This window comes from Geospiza fortis, unplaced genomic scaffold (assembly GCF_000277835.1).
Source record: "Geospiza fortis unplaced genomic scaffold, GeoFor_1.0 scaffold362, whole genome shotgun sequence".
In the NCBI taxonomy this organism is placed as follows: Eukaryota; Metazoa; Chordata; class Aves; order Passeriformes; family Thraupidae; genus Geospiza; species Geospiza fortis.
Genome location: NW_005054464.1, coordinates 584,815 through 605,269, shown reverse-complemented (window position 1 = coordinate 605,269; position 20,455 = coordinate 584,815). Strand labels below are relative to the sequence as shown.

Sequence of the window (20,455 nt, the reverse complement as noted above, 5' to 3'; positions counted from 1 at the left end):
CTTATTCATCAGATCTGCTCCTCCTGCCAGTTCAGAATACTATGTTATTACTTTAGGTTAAAACAAGATTTTGCCATTTGGTTTTTTTCCTATGAAGTAAGTAACTTCTGTTGTGGTTTTGTATACCACCAACAAAATTCTTTGCTTATTTCCAAGCATTATGCTCTACTAAACTTGATAAGGACCACAGGCTACATAGATTTATTAAGGGGTATAGCATGCTACAGAGAATATGTTTTTAGTGGCCTCCACTGAAGAAAAAATCCTCACACAACTAATTTAGAAACTGAGAACTTCTGAAATGGGATTTTTTAAGAGATTCAAAAATAAATCACTTTCTTTACAGAAAAGTCATGTCCGACAATGGTTGTTTCTTTTCTTTCATGTTGTAACATTTTGAAAAGGGATAATGTGACTTAAATTTCTATGAACTGTTTTCAGAAGAATTAGAAGATTAAGCTTGCTTATACTTGTGGATTAGTGCCAAATGGGACAAAGAAGCTTAAATTTCACCAGGCTCTTTTGAAAATATAATCTTTTTACTCTTCTTGTTATTAACCTTTAGAGAATGTTTTTATGTAATATGAGGATGACTAGAATGAGAAGTGGTTTTCATATGTGCAGAACGCTGCTAATTTCAGTGAGTCCTTAGGATGACCAAGCACATCCTGTCAATTACTTTATAATATAACAAGAATCTGACTGAGAAAAAAAAGCATTTCTAGGGATTCCAAAAAGAACTTTTTTCTGTGAGACGCACCTATTGAGGTGAAGATCAAGCCACAAGGCATGGTTTACTTCTCTGTGTTATGAGAAATATGTGTTATCCAGCTCATAATACCTTACACAGTATCCTGTTTCTATATCTCACTGTTAATTTTAAATAATTACAAGTACAGCAGGATATCACATCTTCATGCAGTAACTATAAATGTCTTTTTTCCTCAGCTTTTGTCCATTAGCAGAAAAAAAATGCAACTTGCCCCTCATAAATATTCAGGCCTTATTAATTTTTCTATGCATACAAGAGAAAAAAAAATCTAATTTATGTATTCAGTGACACATTTACAAAGGGTGATTTAGCTGCTGTTTTTCTTCCTCTGTTTGTTTAGCTGTGCAGCTTTCAAAGACAGCAGAGGCTCTGCCTGAGTTAATACAGCCTGTATCGAGTCTTCCACTTATTTGTATACATAAAATATGCCAGCTTTAGCTTAAACTAGATCTCATTATCAGTATGGCTGGCCTCTTAACTCAAAAGGTGTGTTAATTCTCTGTCATGCTGAGCAGCAGTCCATGCACTGTATTAGTGCTCCCTGTTTTGGCTTGCAGATTTCAAAGGCCTTTCCATTTCTTTTGTTCTTGAGTAATTTGGTGCTGTTGTATTTTGTTCTGGCGACAAAGATATGCACATTGCCAAGGAAACACCTTAGCCACTTGATTCCTTGTCTCCCTGTATTCACTGATCCTTCACTAAGGGGAGTGATTCAACATCAAAGCAACAAGTTTGATGGAAGAAATTCTGCCTGAAGAGACTCGTGACAGCAGCGACATCATTCCTAATGAAGATGTCTTGTTTGCATCCAAGCTGCTACAGTCTCTCTTAGAAGCATGAAAAGGTTTTGTAAGGGATTAAAAAGAAAACACAAGTAAATTGCAATGCCTTATAGGCATGTTCCTCCTCTTATTGTTAACGAATAAATGAAGAATCATTATACTGAACTCGATAGCTGTGCTTTCCCTGTAAAGGTGAGTGGAGAATCAGGGTCAGGTTTGCTTGATGTGAAACAGGTTCTGTCATTACAGCAATCTGTTAATAAAAGGTTTGCTTTTCACATACATAGGATTTGACAGTCAGCCTTTTTTTGGGGAGAGGCATTATATATCTTTATAAGGAATCTTTGCATTCCTACCCACCATCAATGTCCTGTAGCACTAGTAATATGTATAGCATTTTGTTAAGTAAAAGCTTTTGCCACCAGGGTACCCTGATCTCTACTTTTTTTAAATTTCTTTTATTTCTCAGTTCAGACTTGTGTTAATTCGTCTCTTTCAAAATATTTTTGCAGAAACTGAAACAGAGATATTTTCATATAGCAAAGCAAGCAGACTCCACAAACAAAGCACTTAACCATGTCAGGTGTTGAGGCACTAAAGTTGCCACAATTTACTAAGGAGTCATTTCCCAGCACAGATGATGTGCAGCCCTTCATCTGGCCCCAAGTTAAGGGGGAGCTTTAAAGCACATGCTGAAGTCATGTCCATTCCATTAACTGTAAACACACACTGGTGGTTAAACCTGTATGTAAATGCCTCTCTCACTTGGGCCCTGTGCTCCCAACTTGAGACAGGCCTCTGTGTTGGCAGAATGTTGGCTGGGATGCTCAAAAGTGAACTTAGACCACTAAGTTAAGCACTCCTAAATTCAGATTGAGTGCCCACTGCAGTCAAGCGTAGCTCACCTAAACGTGTGTAGGTGGCCTGTGAGCTTTTTGCTGTCTTTCCTAAGTCAGCACTGACAGATTGCAGCTGGTATATACAAGGTACAATATACTTCAAAGACCTCAACCAGTATAGAGCTGCTACAACACAATTGTCTGCTGCCCAGCATGAAATCTCTCTGATTTTAAATGAAATTACTCTTCTGAATGTGATCCACAGGATATTAAGAAGCAGGCTTTTTGTATCCAGACTCAAGAAACAATAAATCAGAATCAGACTGACAGATGAGCCATCTTTTCAGTAGAACACTTAGATCCTGACCACAGATTTCCATTTGTCTGAAGAAACATTCTTCAGACACGTACAGATGTCTAGGTTGAAGTTTCTTAACTCACAGTTTGTGAATGATTGCTGTTCTGTAAAATACTGAATGGTGATTTTGAGAACTGTTGCAGTTTTCTTCAGGCACAGACATTCTCATGAGTGCAAGCTGGAAAGAACTGAATAGGAGAAAATAAAAACAATATGTGAACATTGAAAGTTCTGCCTCATTTTAGTTATTTGCAAAGGAAAAGCTTTGTGGTAGAACCATGCAAAATGTGTCCACATCTTTTCAATAGCTGTAGGAGGTCTTCCAGTTGAAAAGATTGAGAGTAATTGCTCTCAGGAATCATAAAGATGCATATATGTTTCCTGACATAGCTCTCCATTTCAGGAAAGTAATACATGAGATGACTGAGTTAAGCATTTTAGCTGCTTTGTATTCACAACCAAGGGCTGCGTCAAATTTGAAGTACACAACCTGAAAAGGAAAAGGCCTGCAGGCTATACTGAGCCATCAGTCCCATTTCTGTGATGCAGTCTGTCCCTGCCCTTTGCACAAATGTGATTTTTCTGGTGTTACACAGGCTACAAATTGAGTTAGATTCATTCTGTAGTACTGAGGCAGGGTAATGAGAGTCCTGACAAGGGCAGATGGTGTCACTCTAAGTGGTTTCTGAGAATTAAAGCAAGTAGCTTTGAGGCTTAAACACCTGCAGAGAGGAAAACAAAATTATTTTAGAAATTGAGGTATACTTTACAGAATAAGCCATTATTTAAACAACTAAGCATATGTTTGAACTCATATAATCTCTCAGTGAAAAAACCATATTTCTTATCCTTATTAGGAGAATACCTTAACTGCAGTACAAAACTAATAACAATAATGTGTAACTTTTTGTTATGAAATTTCCATCATTATTTTAATTGCTGGACTAACCAAGGGGATTTCACTCTGATCTTGTCAGAAAATTCATACCATATTACCACAAAATATATGTGTAAAAGCAGAATTAAGTCTATAGTGCACTCTTTTTATTATTTCCCAATATATGCATATTCCTTATGCATATAAAAAAACTGGCATTTTCATCATGGTATCCTCCATTGTGAGAAATATATTTTCACTCCATACATATGTGCCTTCTTGGGAAAAATTGAGACCAAATTTTTTCCTGCTATTTAAAAAAATACCCTGCAATCTTTTCAAAGCAGCCTCTATCAGTGGGTGATTAGTCTTCCAGAGAATTCTTAAATGTGCCTCAAGGCACTTCAGCTTTCTATTCTTCTGTGTCTCAGGAATCGGGCCCAGTATAGATAAAGATGAGATTATCTTGAAGGAAAAATATGTTAGCTTATGATTTTACTAACTATATACATACAATTGCTTCTCAACTGTATTTGTTCCAAACTCCATTCTTAGTAGCTTAGTATAGAAAAAATATTGAATTGTCCCTTTTTTATTTTAATAATTACTTTTTTCAAGTTTTTCTGGGACAGAATGTTTATTTCTTGAAAAGTCCACTGAATGGACAAGTATAATTTAGGTTTTCCTTTCTCTTCTTGTTGGTCTCATCATGAATTTGCTATGGGACACATACACACAGTTCCAGATATATAGGGAAAAACTGTAGGAACAAAATATGTTGCTTGACAGTGTACTTGGCAGAAAAGGTAACCAGAAATACTAAAATAAAAAAGCATAATTCTGTGTTTGGCATTTTTATAATCATGTCCTAGCTGTACTGTAGTTTATGTGTGACCTTGGATAAATTATCTAACTCTTTTTTATTTCAATACTCTGACTATACCACAGTATACTTTATTTGTATACTTAAACTGTAAAGTGTCTTTTATTATGTAAAAAATCTAGTAAACGACAAAAACCATATTCAGCCTTTATTAGTGCTTTCAGAAATGAGACAGGGTGTTTAAAACATAAGTGTAGCAATGAAAAATAATGTCAGTTTATATGCCCTTGGTAGTTGGGGGTTTTTGATTAAAATTCTACCTGCATATTCCCAATAAATTACAATAGCTCATTTTCATCTAGTTATATTCTCTTTCTACTGTGAAACTTCAGCATTTATGTTGCCTCTGCCTTTGGCCCACTAGTCACACAGAAAGATACATTAAATGAGACATTAACAGAACGAAGGAAAAACTGTTCTAGTGTTTTTGGATGAATCTGGGAGAAGAAGTTTCTCTGTGAAAAAGTCTTGCAAGCCAAGTAGTGAACATATGCTGCTAGTGAACAGGTTCCAGGTTGCAGATCTCTTGAGCATAAACTGGTTACAAATCTCTCTTGCAGAGCTGTGGCTCTGATCAAGACAGCAACATTTGTCAATCTATTCTGTCAACAATAATTCCAGCACCTTTAAATTGCTCAAGTTCAGAACTTGCTTATGTACCATTAACTGCAAATCATTTTGATGGGATTTGCGTATGTTAAGGTAGTATTGAGCCACACAATAAGCATGTGGAACTTACAGAAAATACATAAAATATAGCATTAGCACAACACTGTGCCTATATTACAGTACTTATCACTCAATTTTATGTAAACATTTTATTTTATGCATCTGCTTCAATGGACTGTTATAGGAGCTTTGAAAAAAACCCACCCGCAGTCTTAAAAGTTCCACTAAGGGACTACTTAGGTTCCACTAACGACTAACATAATTTTTTTTGTTCTGTAATGTCTATTATTTTTGTTTATTGTTGCCTTTGCAGACTGTTTTTCTCCTTTGGAAATTTTCTATGCTGTAACCCTTTTTTTTTTTTTTTGGCTCTGCAGTTCTGTGCAACACTTGGAACCACCCCTTGCTGCTCCTTTGACAAACTATTAGAACTGGGTCCTATTTGTAAGTCTTTGCTGCTTCTTTCTAAAATTTCACATACCAGTTTAAGCCATGCTGAATCATTTCCAGGACATTATGCAGTGTCAGTGTCCAAATACAATAAAGCTACTTATAGATGAGACCCTCAGTTACAGTTTTATTTCTAATATTAGGTGAAGCAGTAGGTGTGCATTCTCAAGCTGTTAAAAGAGTTAGAGGGCATTGCCTTAAGGGTTTCTTTGCTAGGGGGGACATATTTTGGAATACTGTCAGTTAAGAATTACTGTAAGGGCCTCAGTTTGTAACATACTTCTTCAAACCCTTCTGCCCTGCAAGGGCATCTAGAACAATGCTGAATATGAGGGAAAGCTGAACTCTTAATTCTGCTCTGCACCAAGTGTTTTGTTTCTGCCTGGTTCTAATAACTATAAAAGGTAGGAAAATATGCACCAGAAGTTCCCATCTATTCTTAATCCTTGCTCTCCCCTTCCCAATTTCCTTCCTCTTCCAAGAAAATAGGACAAATTCCAGTGTGTGTAGTACAGTGATCAAGTCATGGACTCTTCATAAATATTTCTTTCTGTGTTATGGTTTGTTGTTTCAAGCTTTGATCTGTAGCAGGGCTTGGTCAAATCCCATGTTTGCTGGCTGGTGAAAATGGTACCAAAGCACACCATATCTCTTCAAAGGAGAATTGGAAATCCATAGCTGTAAGCCACTGGAAGCAACTTCATAGAAACACAGCTTGATTTGATGTCCTGTTAACTTATTCAGGGACTTGTGTGGTGGTCATTTGCTCTGTGAGGTTTGCTGCCTTTCAGCACAAGCCCCAGTGACTCGGTTTCTCCCAGTCCTTCTTTTTAAACAGGTTCCTAGTAGTTTGCTTAGCAGCTACAGATTATTTTGCTGTTTGTGTTATTCCTAAAGACCTACTAAAATAGTGACACCAATATGTTCAGGTGTAGCAATAATCATGTGTTTCACTTCAGTGATTCCCTGCTTGTGTAGCAGAGCCCAGCAGAAGGATGGCATACCAGCGAAGTCAGAAATCTCATGCTAACTCTTCTGCTTAATCTCATCCTTAGCATACATGAGCAGCAGTCCTGTGATATGAAGGCAGTGTCTCAATCCAGGTGTATTTAAAAATAGATAATCAGTTAAACTTTCAACATGCTTTAAAATAAACCTAAGTTGTGGATGTTGTGAATAATATTTTATCGACTTTCCCAGACATTCATGCAAAAAGAAAATTTAGTTCACAAGAATGCAAATTTCAGCATGAACTTGGTGCCCAACTGCAGATCTCAGTGAATTTACCTCTGTATGTGGAAATAACCATCAGAATTATTTGGTGGCCAGTGTAATTGGGCTTCAGCCTTTAACTGATAGACCATAATTGTTACTGAGTGCGTTAAAAAGTGTTCTCTAGTAGAGTGTGAATACTTAATATTGTTACTGAGTGCGTTAAAAAGTGTTGTCTAGTAGACTGTGAATACTTGAGTATACATGAGCTGCTCATATGCCAAAATATTTCTGCAGAAACCATTCAGTGACTAATCAAAAGTAGCACTTTCTCAGCATTTCAGTGCTTGCTTTTGCATAAGTGGCTCCATCCTTGAAATGAGTAGTTTGCTGCACATAGTTCAAAAGCATGTGCATGCACATTTATCAATATGTACAAAATACTGTTTAGAAATGTGTTTGTGAATCATGAGTTAAAAGAGGGGAGCACAGCTAATATTCTATCTCCTCCTGCTAAAGCAGTTTTATTAGCATAGAAGTGATAGCTAAATCTCTATATACATTTTTTGAAAGTGTATTTTATAATGGTTCTTAAATTAAAACCACAAAACAATTTATGTCGCTTAATTTTAATAAGATAAACCTAGAGATGATGATCTTTATGGGTCCTTTCCAATATGGGATATTCTATGATTCTATAACTTTTTTCCAGTAGAACTGGGAAGGAAAAATAATACGTTATATATACAATTTATATATTAATGAAAACACAGATGGTGGAAACATTTAATCTCTTAATTTAATTTTAAATGGGGAAAATAATAACATCAAAGAGAAATCTCTCAGGCAGCTGGTTTCATGCAAAATAATTGGGCTTTTTAATCAGCTGTTTAATTTATTTCCTTCAATTATTTTTTTAGGTAATAAGGAAAATATCTGGATGCATATTGATGCAGCCTATGCGGGAAGTGCTTTCATCTGCCCCGAATTCAGGCATCTTTTAAATGGAGTGGAGGTGAATGAGTGTTTTTTCTCTAGCAGCCTGCTGAAGCCTTGCTCTTTTATAGAATTTATATGTTTTTTATGCAGCCAAGATTAATGGCTCTTCCAGAATCTCTGAGTAAGCTGCACCTCAGTTTGTATTACAAATCCCTGTACATTTGATTACATTACTTAAATTTGTAAATTTTTAATGGTTTGTACTGAGACTATGTGAGTACCCCTCTATAAGAAGTTTGTCATTCAGAATAACAAGTAATACTGAATCAACAAATAAAAAAAGAGGAACTTTTCCCCAAATATCGCTAAAGACATACTTGTAACATCCTACATTACACAAAAAATGAGGAAAAAAATATTTTGACAAATTAATGAGCTCATTATGTCTGGTTTTCTTTTTACATCCTGAAATTCATATAGTATAGAGCCAGTGGCTGTATCTCAAACAGACAGGGTTTAATAACCAAGAGACCTAAATGAAATATTCCCCTAACAGCACTGCTGTTCCTTTTCCGCTGCCTTGCTGAGCTACTTGGCATTCAGTTGCTTAGATAAGAGTACTTCAATTTCCTGCTGCTCCCCTCAGTCAGATAAGTCCTTGTCTTCCATGCCAGTGGAGAAAATATTACTGTTTGGTAAAGCCAGAAGTTAAACACAGCACTGATAGGCAGTGAGTAATGAAGAAAAGGAGGGAAAACCCCCTCACAAATGAAGCATTTCTTTTTGTCTCTTTTTTATCAGCAAATGAAGCTTGTTGTAATTTCCTGTGCAGGAATATTTTTTAAATTATTGTTATTGGTTCCTGAAGGAAATGAAACAGCATCCCTTGTCTGGGCCAGCATTTGTCATAAGAGTAAATATTTGACAACCATGAATAAGTTTCTTACTTTACATAGTACCGGGTGATAGCTAGATAGATGGATAGATAGATGGACAGAGAGACAGGCAGATCATCTTCTCTTATTAGAGCATTTGTTAATTGTTTACAGGTGATAGGGAAGGGTATGAGAAGCAAATGAGAACGGAAAACTGCAATATGGAATAGTCAGACCTTGGTGCTGCCAGGTCCCCATCCCCAGCTTTTTAAGGCCGGTGACTTCTGCCTTTCTTAAAACAGAAAACATGGATAAAACCTTTCCGAAATCTTTACCCACCTGGGTTTCTTCTGATGCCCCACCTAAACATGTCAAGTAAACCAGGCCTGGCACATGGTGTATAAATATGTATTTATTGCAAGTGCTTACTTTTTGGTGGTTTTTCTTTTGATTTAGATGAAACAATAATTTCTAGTGAAAGAAAAGACCCTGTCAAAAGGAAAAAAAACCAATTTCCTAGTCAGATGTAATTTTTTGAAGGAATATGATGTGCAGATTCTGAATTACATATATAGTTTCTTGCTATATATGAATTTTATGTGTATTAATTTCATATTCTTGGAAGTAGAAAGCATAGGGATTTGTTATTGGAAAATGTGATATGAACCCCAGTGAATGTTTCTGAGTATGCAAATGTATTTATTTATTTAAGATCACAATAAGATATACACTTTTCCATAACATATGTAGCAAGAAAGTATAATTGTAAACAAATGCTCAAAATGTTGATAATACCACTAGCCTAACTCCATACCTAATGTGAATTCCACTCCCAAAATAAATCAAGATTTAACTCCAACAGTTACTAAATAAGGTGACATCAATATGAACGTTATAAAGACCTGATTCGGGAATTGATGTATAGTTATACAGACAATTTGACAAAGTCATATCATTAGAACATCTTTTCTCTTTTGTAATTCTGTTTTTATTTATCCATTCTCAGTTTGCAGACTCATTTAACTTTAATCCTCACAAATGGCTCCTAGTGAATTTTGACTGCTCTGCAATGTGGTAAGTATTTCAGTAAAAGGAAACATTACAAGAAACAAAAATGAGTTTTTATTAGTCTTCCTTTCTAGGAGTAGACATTTCTTTATATTTTTCGACTGAAATGAGGAGAATTGCATAGCTTTAAATCTTATAAATTATTTACAGAATTCAGACTTTCATCTAATCCAAATTTCAAAAACACAAAGTTCTGAAAGAGACCTGAACTCTGTATTATGTTCCAAAAAGAGAGAGAAGTCCCCAAAAGTCAAAAGTCTGAAGATTTATACTTACTCCATTTTGGGACTGTTTAAAACATAAATAAAAAACCTTATTTTAAGCATATCAGTGCAATGAACAGCATGCTAAACAGGGATTTTTTTTCCTTCTTGCTTTTCTTTTCAATAACATTTCTTTTGGTTTGATTCTTTTAAAAGCCGTTCTAAAAATGTTGAAGATTTGGCTGATGAAAAGCGGCTGATTTCAAAAAGGCCTATTTATGCAATTTTGTACTGACTTTCAGTTTTCCCAGATGACAGCCCAGATATTTTGATATTAAATGGTGCTGAAATAGAAACCCATAGACATACTTTCAAACAAAGCAAAGTATCATGGCAGTAATAATAGCATGGGTTTGTTAAAAACATTCCGTAGATGATCCAATTTTGTCCCAAACAAAATGATTATCAGCGTCACAATTAATGATACTTGTTAGCAAAGCAGCTATTCAACAAATGCAGATTATTTATCAAAATAAATGAAAACATTAATTTCAGTTGTAATAGAACAAAATTTGCAAAAGAGAAAAAAAGAAGACTCCAAACATCATCCAGAAATAGGTCACCTTATTTAAAAGAGGAATAAATGTAAGACAGTGATCACTCAGTTGCTTTTGGTTAACCTTCGTCTCTTTTAATTTCCCTGGCAAAGTTGACTTTTCAGGTAATATATTTTGGTTTTTACTTTAATATTTCAGTTGATGTAGGCATTTTGAATCTTCCCACACATTGGGGTTTTTTTCTTTTCCTTAGGGTAGATGGCTTACGTTTTGACCCTAATTCATCAGTAGTGGCAGCACCCCATAACGTGCTGTGTCTCTGTATGTTGGGAAGTGGGAAGATACTGAAACAAACTCCTTTGCTACTTCCTCCCATCTTTTTCTCATCACTCAAAGACATTGTTAGAAACATAGCCACTTGCAAATTAGACAATACACTATCATTTTCTTTAATGTATGTAGAACAATGAGGAACCACAGTCTAGTACCTAACAACTTAGTTGCTCATTAATTCTGCTTTCCCTGAAAACCCTGTGGAACTATGTTAAAGGCATTTTATCTGGCTTTCAAGTAAAACAAGTTATATACAATCACACTGTGAGTTCCCATCTCAGGTGGCTTTAGGTTATTCCTAGTAAGGCTTAGACTTTGGACTTAGGAAAATATTTTTTCTGCATTTTGTTTCTTGTGGGGTTTTTTATTTTTAGATAAGCCATTGCATAAAATACTTGTTTTCATAGGTGGGAAGATTGCAGTAAAAGGACTCTGAAGAGACCTTGCATCATCTCCTTACTCAAAGTTTCACAACTATAGCCACTCGGGCTTCAAGTCAGCTAGGCATTTATGTATAGGGGTTATTCACTTAACACAGAATAAATATACACTTAAGCTCTTTGACTTGAAGCCAAGTCCATTGTCCAGCTAATTCTAAGACCCACATCCAAAATTCACCTGCCTTACCAACTGTAGCACTCCCTGAGAAGGTGAAAAGTAATAATAAAGGATGAAGGATGATAAGAAAAAGTAACTGTGAAGAATACATTCTCTTAGGATCCATGAAAAGTATTAAGTACCATACTATGGCAGTATGGAAAGAGGAGTTCAGTAAACACTGAACACCATTTCAGAACCAAAGTAATCTGCCCATCCATTGATGGGCAGACTTCACAACAACTCAGACTCCTCAGCACTTTCCCCAATAAACACTTGCATTTCTTTTCTCTGCAAGTTGATTAAAATAATCTACCCATTAGATCTGTAATGTAATTATCTAACTACTCATTGCAATATGTGGCACTGATGTAGTTTCAGATTTGGAGACAATTTAATTATAAGCCTTTTGTAAAATATTCTCAGACTTCCTGATGTACAGAAAAGAGCAGTCAATTTCCTATAAATAAGAATTTAATAAAGCCAGTCCAAGAAGGGTATATTTTCTATATTCAAATATCAGAGTCCTCTAGAGACTTGTCTTGAACCTACAGTCAGTTTTGCCTGACTTGTTTAAATGATGGTCTGGAATACTATAAAATAGGACTAAGTGTCTTCATTCAGAGAGAGTGAAAATAATAATCTTGCAAAGTCTTGGTATTTTTATTACTGTTTTCAGGGTTTAAGTGTTAACTTTTGATTGGGAAGGGTGTTTCTGTAACTGGAAGAAGGTGCTTACAGGAAATACTTATCTGTAGATCATAGAACACAGAATAGTTTGGGTTGAAAGGGAACTTAAAGATCATCTACTTCCAACCTCACTGTCATGGGCAGGGACACCTTCCACTAGCCCAAGTTGCTCAAAGCCCCACCCAGCCTGGTCTTGCAGAATGCTGGAAATTAAATTGCATTTCACTTCCCAACTCCAGTTGAACATACTTGAACAATCTACTTGAACACAAACTGAAGTGAAATTTTCCTGCTGGTTCATTATATGAGGTCACCTTTGTATTTCTCATTTTAAATGCACAAAATAGAGTGAGACAGTTAAAAGCTGCAGATGTGCAATTCAAGTAAGTCACTTCTCACAGATTTTCATTACTTATTTCACCAGGAGTTTTGTTGTGCATTTTGTATTATGAATACTTAATATGTGAATTTGTGATACTTAGGCTAGGTCTTGGTCTATTAGCATAACCTCAGCCTTAAAAAAATTCTAGTTTACCAGCATAATTTGTGAAATACATATTCACAGGATCACAGATTCATTAGGATTGGAAGGGACTTCTGGAGATCGTCTAGTCCTGTGATTTTCCTCTTGAGAGGTAGTCAATGAACATCTTTCAGGCTCTGCCTCAGAGCCCCTTTAACAGAGAGCCACCCAATACAGTCACTCAACTTTTCTTTTTACAGTAACCACCACATGGCTCCTGATATAGGCTCTCCTTGTTGCCTTGCTCACAGACATCTAAAACCTCTAAAGAATCATACCTGATTTTGCTCTGAATGTTGGAGGGTGGAGGTTGGTTGGAGCCCTGCTTTTTTTTGATCACCAGGGTCCAAGGTGTCTCAAGCTCAGTGCATCCCCCTTGGAGGTGTATGGTTCTGGAGCCGCCTATCTACTTCTGTTTAAGTCCCTCCACTACCACACAGCCTGTTATCTGTGTCTTGTAATGCAGCCATCTGACAACAGGTCATCCACCTGTGCACACCTTGTGCAGGTACCAGCCTTTTCTCCAGGAGAAGTATCTGGGTATCCATTGCAAGCTACCAGCTGTTCTGACACCTCCTTCCTTACCAGTTCCATCTGAGTGGCAGCATCAGACTTCTCAGGGGCTGCCTCACTCAACACACTGGGTTTGGCTCCAAGGTGGGGGCCCACCATTATGGCAGAGACCTTGAGCACTGAGCACTCTGGTCTGCACCTCCTTAGGACTTGCCTGAGGTGTGGACCTGCTTGCACAATGCAGCAGCACCCTTGCTGCATTCCCTGCCTACAGAAACTTCCATGTCATTTTTGTGTGTTCTAAGGTAGATGTTGCTACAGAATAGTTACCCTTCCCATTGTTTAATACAGCATCTTACAGGAGAAGAAATGAAGCGCTCACAAAACATCTTAAGACATTGCTTGTAACCAGGATTAGCTGCATGGAGAATGAGCTACTGAAACACAAATATATCAAAATAATCAAACACTTCAAATAAACTACAGTAGAACAACCTAAAATCTGTTAAAAATATTGATCCTAATTAAACCTGTTTTAAATTATTGTTTTCTTCCTTTTGTCCACAGGACATTTTTTAGCAAAATTAGGTTCATAGTTTTTATTTTATCTGAAAATCTGTCACTATTTTTCATATGCATAAGTTTACTTATTTTCAGCCATGCACTTCCCATACCTGAAGGCAAATACTTAGCTGTTGACCTTGGTACTTCCCTGACCATTAGAGAGATGAAGGCTTTTTGTTTGTTTGAATAAGAAGGTTTATGACCACAGTCTAGATGTGAATGAGAGTGGGAGTATGTACTGGCCTGTGCATTTATACATACACACTAAAATATTGGAAATTAGATATTTACTTAGAAATTTACAATCTACATTAAACCATTAAAACATAGAAAAAATGTTTGGACTTTTGTCTTTTAGACTATCCCTATGTTGATATAATTTTTGCTTACTTTGTAGTATATTTATAGGCAAAATATAATGATATAGCAGTCTTTCCCTTTTTGATTTATGGTTTCTTCTTCTGCCTCTATAAACCCCAACATTTGTGGAGGTGAGTCAGTCTTACTCGGCATAAACCATGAACCAGAAAAATCTTGTTGTTAATTGCTGGCAAAACACCTTTTATTCTCTCTAAAAGGGACACACTGGCTTTTGAACCTCAGTCCAGTCACACCACCCCTAGCTGGCAGCAGTAAGTTACACTTCTCGGTGTAACAGTGTGCTGTAGCATGTCTGTCAGGAATTGTGTAGAGGACCCAACTAATGGCAGGGTGGTACAAGAGGGGAGCCAGAGTCAGAACTGGGGGCTTGTCCCTTCCAGTGGCTGCTCTTGCTGATTCCACAGCAGCCTGGAGAGAGAGTGGCCAGCACCCCCAAAGCCTCAGCACAGCTCTGCGCGATGTTTAGGAAGCAACAGATCTTCCCACGCAGCTTTGTACTGCAGTAATTTCAAGACAACTTCTGTTGACTGCAAACATTAACATTGCTTCAGCTAGTCTCACATTCTGGTGTGAGTGTCTATCACCATAAAAAGATCCTCTATGTCTGTTTCTTGTCTGTTTTTAAATATGCAGTCGTGCAGTCATGCTGCCCGTTCCTGCTGAGCCTTACACTTAACTGCTTGTAAGTACAGTACTGATATGGCTGTGAAAAAGCACTGAAAATGGCACAGGCTGTGCTCAGGAAATATGCCAGTTTAAACACATTCAATTTGACTTCACTTCTAGTGGAAATTTAATCCCTTAAGTCTTTATTCTTAAATTTCTCAATTTGATTTCTTTCTTTTTTTATACAGGGTGAAAAAAAGATCAGATTTAACAGGTGCCTTTAAATTAGAACCTCTTTACCTGCAGCATCACCATCAGGAGTCTGGTAATTTTATAATTAAATGAGATTATTATTATTTTGTTTGCACTCTGATATGGAATGGGGGGAAAAAGGACTTAAGATGAAAACAGCAATTCTTAAACTACCCAAGTTGTTTAGGAGGCTGTTTCCATTTTCTGAGCACTCTAGGGAGCTAAGCTCATTAAAGTGCAAATACATGTCTAGTGAGATTTTTAGTTAGTTAAAAGCAGTACAAGGAAAGTAATTTCATAAAGCATTATGCATTACTACTTTTGTATTGGGATTTCCCCAGTCGCAGACTTACCACTGATTGATTGCAGGAGTGTTGAGAAAATTCTCATTATCTTTTGGCTGTCAGATAAACGTATTATTGGGTGTTGTGTAACAAGTCCCCTAACCTGTCTTTCCCAACACATCTTTCTCCAGAATGATTTCAGGATCTGATTTGGTTTTAGAGTTTCTAAGGTCTGTGACTTTTTTTCTTAGTTATTCATGCAAGCTCTTGATTCAAATTTTTCAGAAACACATGTGAGGAAAAAAACACTCCCAGAAACTACAAAGAAGGGGTGAACTGTGTTTGCTGTCTGTGCTCTACTTTTGAGTGATAGCTTTCTGGGACATTATGCTGTAGCACTCATGCTCTTACACTGGCTGGAGGGAAAGAGACTATCTGTTTGGTACAAAATGCTCATGAAAGCTCTTTGCAAAATGCTCACAAAGAACTTAAAAATCTCAGGCTCTGTACAAAGCTCCTTAATGGATTAGTGCTGGTCCTTGCACATACCTAGCAACCGCAGAGCAGTATTTGCCCTCCTGAAGCCCATTTTTACACATCTGGTTATTAACTGAATAATTGTGAAGAGAGTCACAGCAGTGCAGAGTCAACATGTGGTGGAAGTTCCCTCATAACTTTCTGAAGAGAGTGAATCATCTGTAGAAGGTCTTACCATATACTCAACCTCATCCTTTTCCTGGAATTGCTGGTGCTGATCTGTGTTCAAAAGTGTATCCTGTTATGGCTATGAACTCATTGACATTTAAATTAATACCATCCAGAACTCCACTATTCACTAAAAAGCCCTAGGAAAAATGGATTCATGTGCCTTAATCCTGAACTGGCATTAAACTTGCATTTTATTCCTTTCCTCCATTTCCAAGGAATGCAGACATAGAACAGTGCAATAAACAGGAACATGCAGTAATTCTGGAGCTGATGTTCACTCTCTAAAGGCTCAAATTATTAAGAAAAAAAAATATACTTTTTTTTGCCTTTTCTAATGAAATATACAAGTTACACCAAATACACTTAAGGCACTAGCTTTTACTTAACATACACATTAAAAATATTTATATTCAGGTGAAAAAATTCCAGTCTTAACTAAAATGAAAATATGTTCTTGGGACAACTGATAGTGCTGATACAAGAACTTTTGGTCTTACCTGGGTTAAATAACACCTGAAGAAAACCAAACCTTTCTTAAAAACGGGTAGTTTCAGTAAGCCACCTAGTTGACCTAAAAACTTTGTCACCCAGTTGGAGAAAGAGTTTTTTAGCCTTCATCTTGCCTTCAGAAGTGGGATAGTGTGTTATGTGATCTAACATACTGATTTCAAGGAGTTTAGCCAATTACTAGCAGTCTAGGAATACCATTTTTTTTCTATGCTCCATTCCCATGTGATATCAATTTTCTAAGGAGTTGGACAACACTTTTCAAATGCAAACTTCCAACCCACACTTACTCCTTCAATAAACACAGTCAAATTTGCTACACAAAGGTGCTGCAGTCCCCATTGACCCCTGTGTGATTTATGGGATGTCAGCACTCCTGAAAATACAACTTGCCAAATGGAGGGTCTTGAATTCTCAGTATTCTCAGGTCTGAGAATTCCTATCCTGGTTTACTAAGTAAATGAAGTGGTATTTCTGTATTCACTAATCTCTCACTCAAGAATTTAAATGAGCGGAAAAATATCTCTATCCGTGAGCAATTGCTCTTATTAACCATATGGCAATTATATGTGTCCCCAAGGGGAGAGTCTTTGTCATTAATTATAATTTTATGTGATTTGCATCACCACACCAGAAAGATTATAGTATCTTGCCTGGCAACCCAGGATATAGGTCAAATCCTCATGGCAGTGTTAGAAGAGCGCAGCTTTATACTCTGTTGTGAACACCACATACGCTCCCACAATGCAATTCCTCCTGGTTAAATACAGATGTAAGACTAAGGCTTGTAATCAAGGAATCAAGCACTAATCATTGATTACATTCTGCTTCACAGCTTGTGAAAGGCGTTGTTGTGGATCATTAGACATAGCCCCTTACAGGAGCGTAGGATTATTTATCTGTCACCAGTTGCTTTACTCTCTTTGCTACCAGTCTTGCAGCTATCAAACAGAAATGGCTGCTACAATGCAGAAGAATGTCAATGTTATCAATTTTCCTTGTTATCGAGCAGAGACAACCGCATTTATTCCCAGAAGACCAGAAACAGGTTAATGATTGTTGGTTGTTTTGTGGATTTGGGTTTTTTCACCACCTGGAAACCAACATAGTGACAGGTTAAAGAACCTAATTGAACCTTCTGTTACAGGGAAAGAAGGACCATGTTTTTTCCTCTGTTTTGGCTGCAAGTGAGAGAACACTGGCAAGAGAGCTTGTAACACAGAAAAAAGTTTTTTTGTTTTTTTCCCCTAGAAAATATAAAGGCTGAAAATTATGTAAATGGCATATACTGGTCAAATTCAGAAGCTATAGTTCAACCTTCCAGTTAACATTTTAACAATTCCAGGAACACTTAGCATTTTCCCAAGGAATCCAAGTACATACTCTCCTATGAATCTTATACTCCAATGCAGAGAAATAAAGCAGAATAAGCTAAGCAGATGCTTCCTAGAGAAGTGCTTTAAATATTACATCAGTTTAATTTCTGTTACTGGCTTCCGGCAAGTGACTGACTGTGTTCAAGTTTACTTTACTGTGAAATCAGTTGAATTCCTTGATTCAAAGAAAAGGCAGGTGAATCCTGACACTGTGTGCTTACATAAAGGACAGCTGATAATGCCCTCTGCTTGCCTTCCTGGACTGCTTTGTGGCTTAGTCCATCTGTGTAAGGGGCTTTCACTCCATCAAAAGAAAAACCTTAAAAAATTGCAGAATAGTATTCTCCAAACAGGAACAAGTCAAATTCTGAGTCAGTTTTTCCAGGCACTTACTAGATATCTTGAAGAATTAGCAACAAATATATACATGAGTAAAAAAGGCGGATTATTTTAGAGTGTTACCAGTTCACTAGGGTAAAGCCAAAGACATTTCACAGCAGAGAATGAGTTATGAAGTGAGCCTGGGGATTCTGCAAACTGTTTAAACAAAAATTAATAATAGTTATTTTATCTACTGCTTGTTTTCCCTATAGGAAGAAAATAAACATAATATTTGATCTATCATCTCCATAGTATCTGCAGTATAACAGAAAGGAAAATAGTGTTTCTTCTGTAAACTGTTTGTTAGTGGCATATTTTGACTAGCTAAAGAACAAAGGTTATTGCAAGCACCTTCATTTAACATGCTGCCAAGTACCCAGCTAGATACTTAGTGCTCCTGTTGACACTGATGATGCAGAAGTTTGCAGCAGATATAATGGATAGCTAAGATGCAGCTTTTTCAGTAACATTAGAATGATTGAAGTCTTTGTGATGATGATGCAATGTGAATGTTTTTTTTTTTAATTTCCAGGTCTTGTAACAGATTATCGGGTAAGTACAGTATCAATGTAATTAATACTATTACTTGTCTGTACTGGTATTTTTAGGGCTTTATTTTCCATTACTACCATAAACTTCCAAACTTTATGTTTCTTTACAAGAAGGATGCAGCTTGCTAAATTTCTTAACAAATAGAAATTTGGTTTTTTTTCTGTTTTTTGAAAAAAAATGTTTAAAGGCAGAAATTGTCTTGCATGTGCAATATCTTTAGATTTAGGCAGTACAAATAAATTTTCTAAAGTTGTGGGTTTGGTGGTTTTTTTCTTTGACATAGTGAATAACACAATTTTAAAAAAATTAAAAGCATCTCTATTTTAATCTTTTACCATGGAAACGCTGTTGTTTTGAAGTGGAAAACGTGCCTGTCTTTGTAGATGCTAGCCCCACAACTTTGAACGAGCCAATGTACATGAGTTTCTCAGATACTTGTTTTTCTAAAGCCTTTGAGGAGAATTCAGGATGCACAAAGAAAATTGGTTTGCCTCATGACCCTTCCATTCTGACTCCAACGTCCTTTGCCAATTTTAATTTGAAAATTTTGAGTATTAAATGGCATTAATAAACAGGGATTAATAAACCAGGAATAGATATTTCTTCTATTATTTGATCCACCTCCAGCACCTGCCCATAGGATGTGGCAATGTGGGCCACTTCAAAACCATGGCAGAGCATACTTTGTGCTGTGTCACTGCAGTGGTGGCCTCTGACACGGGCTCTTCTTTCTCTCCGGGTTGCAGCACTGGCAAATCCCCCTGGGCAGGAGGTTCCGCTCCCTGAAGCTCTGGTTCGTGCTGAGGATGTACGGGGTCAAGGGGCTGCAGGAGCACATCCGCAAGGTGACTGGGAATTTCCTTGTTTGGTACTCTCTGGTGGGATGGCAAGGGAAAGTGAGCTGGCTGCCTGGCTGCTCTCCATGATTTCTGTACACATCAGAAAGCACAGGAAACAGTTTGGGGCAGCTCAGCTCAACAAGGGTGCTGCTCATTTGCCCCATGTAAGGTCACCATTTCGTATCATGGCCGGAGCAAAGGTGCCATTCATTTTGTGCTCATCTTTAGGAAAAAAACATCTCAGAATCTGGACCTTCTACAGTATGGTACCACAGTTCCCTCTCAAATTAAACCAGAGCACATAGATGGTTTTACACATGGATATTAATTACTTCTTTATTTTATTAATATGCATGCATTGATAGGATGTTTAGATTATGATTAAGGAATACAGTGACTTATTTGGCATGTCTACCTCTGCTGTTGCTTTTTTTCCTGTCTAAAATATATTTTTGTTAAAAAAAGAATGCGTAAAATTTACAGTCTGTTGATACTGTTATAAGTACTAAGTTTATTCTTTATGAAAAAAGGAGGGTTTTTTAATCACTGAAAAACACATGTGGCGCCCATCTAAATTATATATATATACTTCCTCTGTAGCAGTATAGTCAAATTCAAGCATACCTTTCCATCTTTATGAAGTTCAGGGAAACCTCTAGTGAGGGAAGATCCATGACTTGGCTCTAAATATTTACAAAAATATCCATTAGCTAAGGCCCTAGCCTAGCATACCAAATTCCTTGCAGACACACATTCCTTTCAGTTTTGGTACTAAACAGAAGAATTCCTAAGAAAAGCTTTGGAAGACTCATATCAGTTGCATGGCCTTTTGTCAGGCTGATTTCCACAGGTCAGTATTTACATT

At 36.8% G+C, this 20,455-nt stretch overlaps 1 protein-coding gene across 1 annotated transcript in view; it reads left to right on the top strand.

The window, feature by feature from the left end:
• Positions 1–20,455, top strand: part of DDC (dopa decarboxylase) — a 52,205-nt gene that overhangs the window by 22,256 nt on the left and 9,494 nt on the right. The window contains exons 7-12 of the mRNA XM_005427977.2: positions 5,558–5,624; positions 7,763–7,857; positions 9,663–9,730; positions 14,940–15,016; positions 18,732–18,751; positions 19,498–19,596. Of these exons, the coding sequence (XP_005428034.1) occupies positions 5,558–5,624; positions 7,763–7,857; positions 9,663–9,730; positions 14,940–15,016; positions 18,732–18,751; positions 19,498–19,596 (426 nt within the window). The remainder of the gene's footprint in view (positions 1–5,557; positions 5,625–7,762; positions 7,858–9,662; positions 9,731–14,939; positions 15,017–18,731; positions 18,752–19,497; positions 19,597–20,455) is intronic.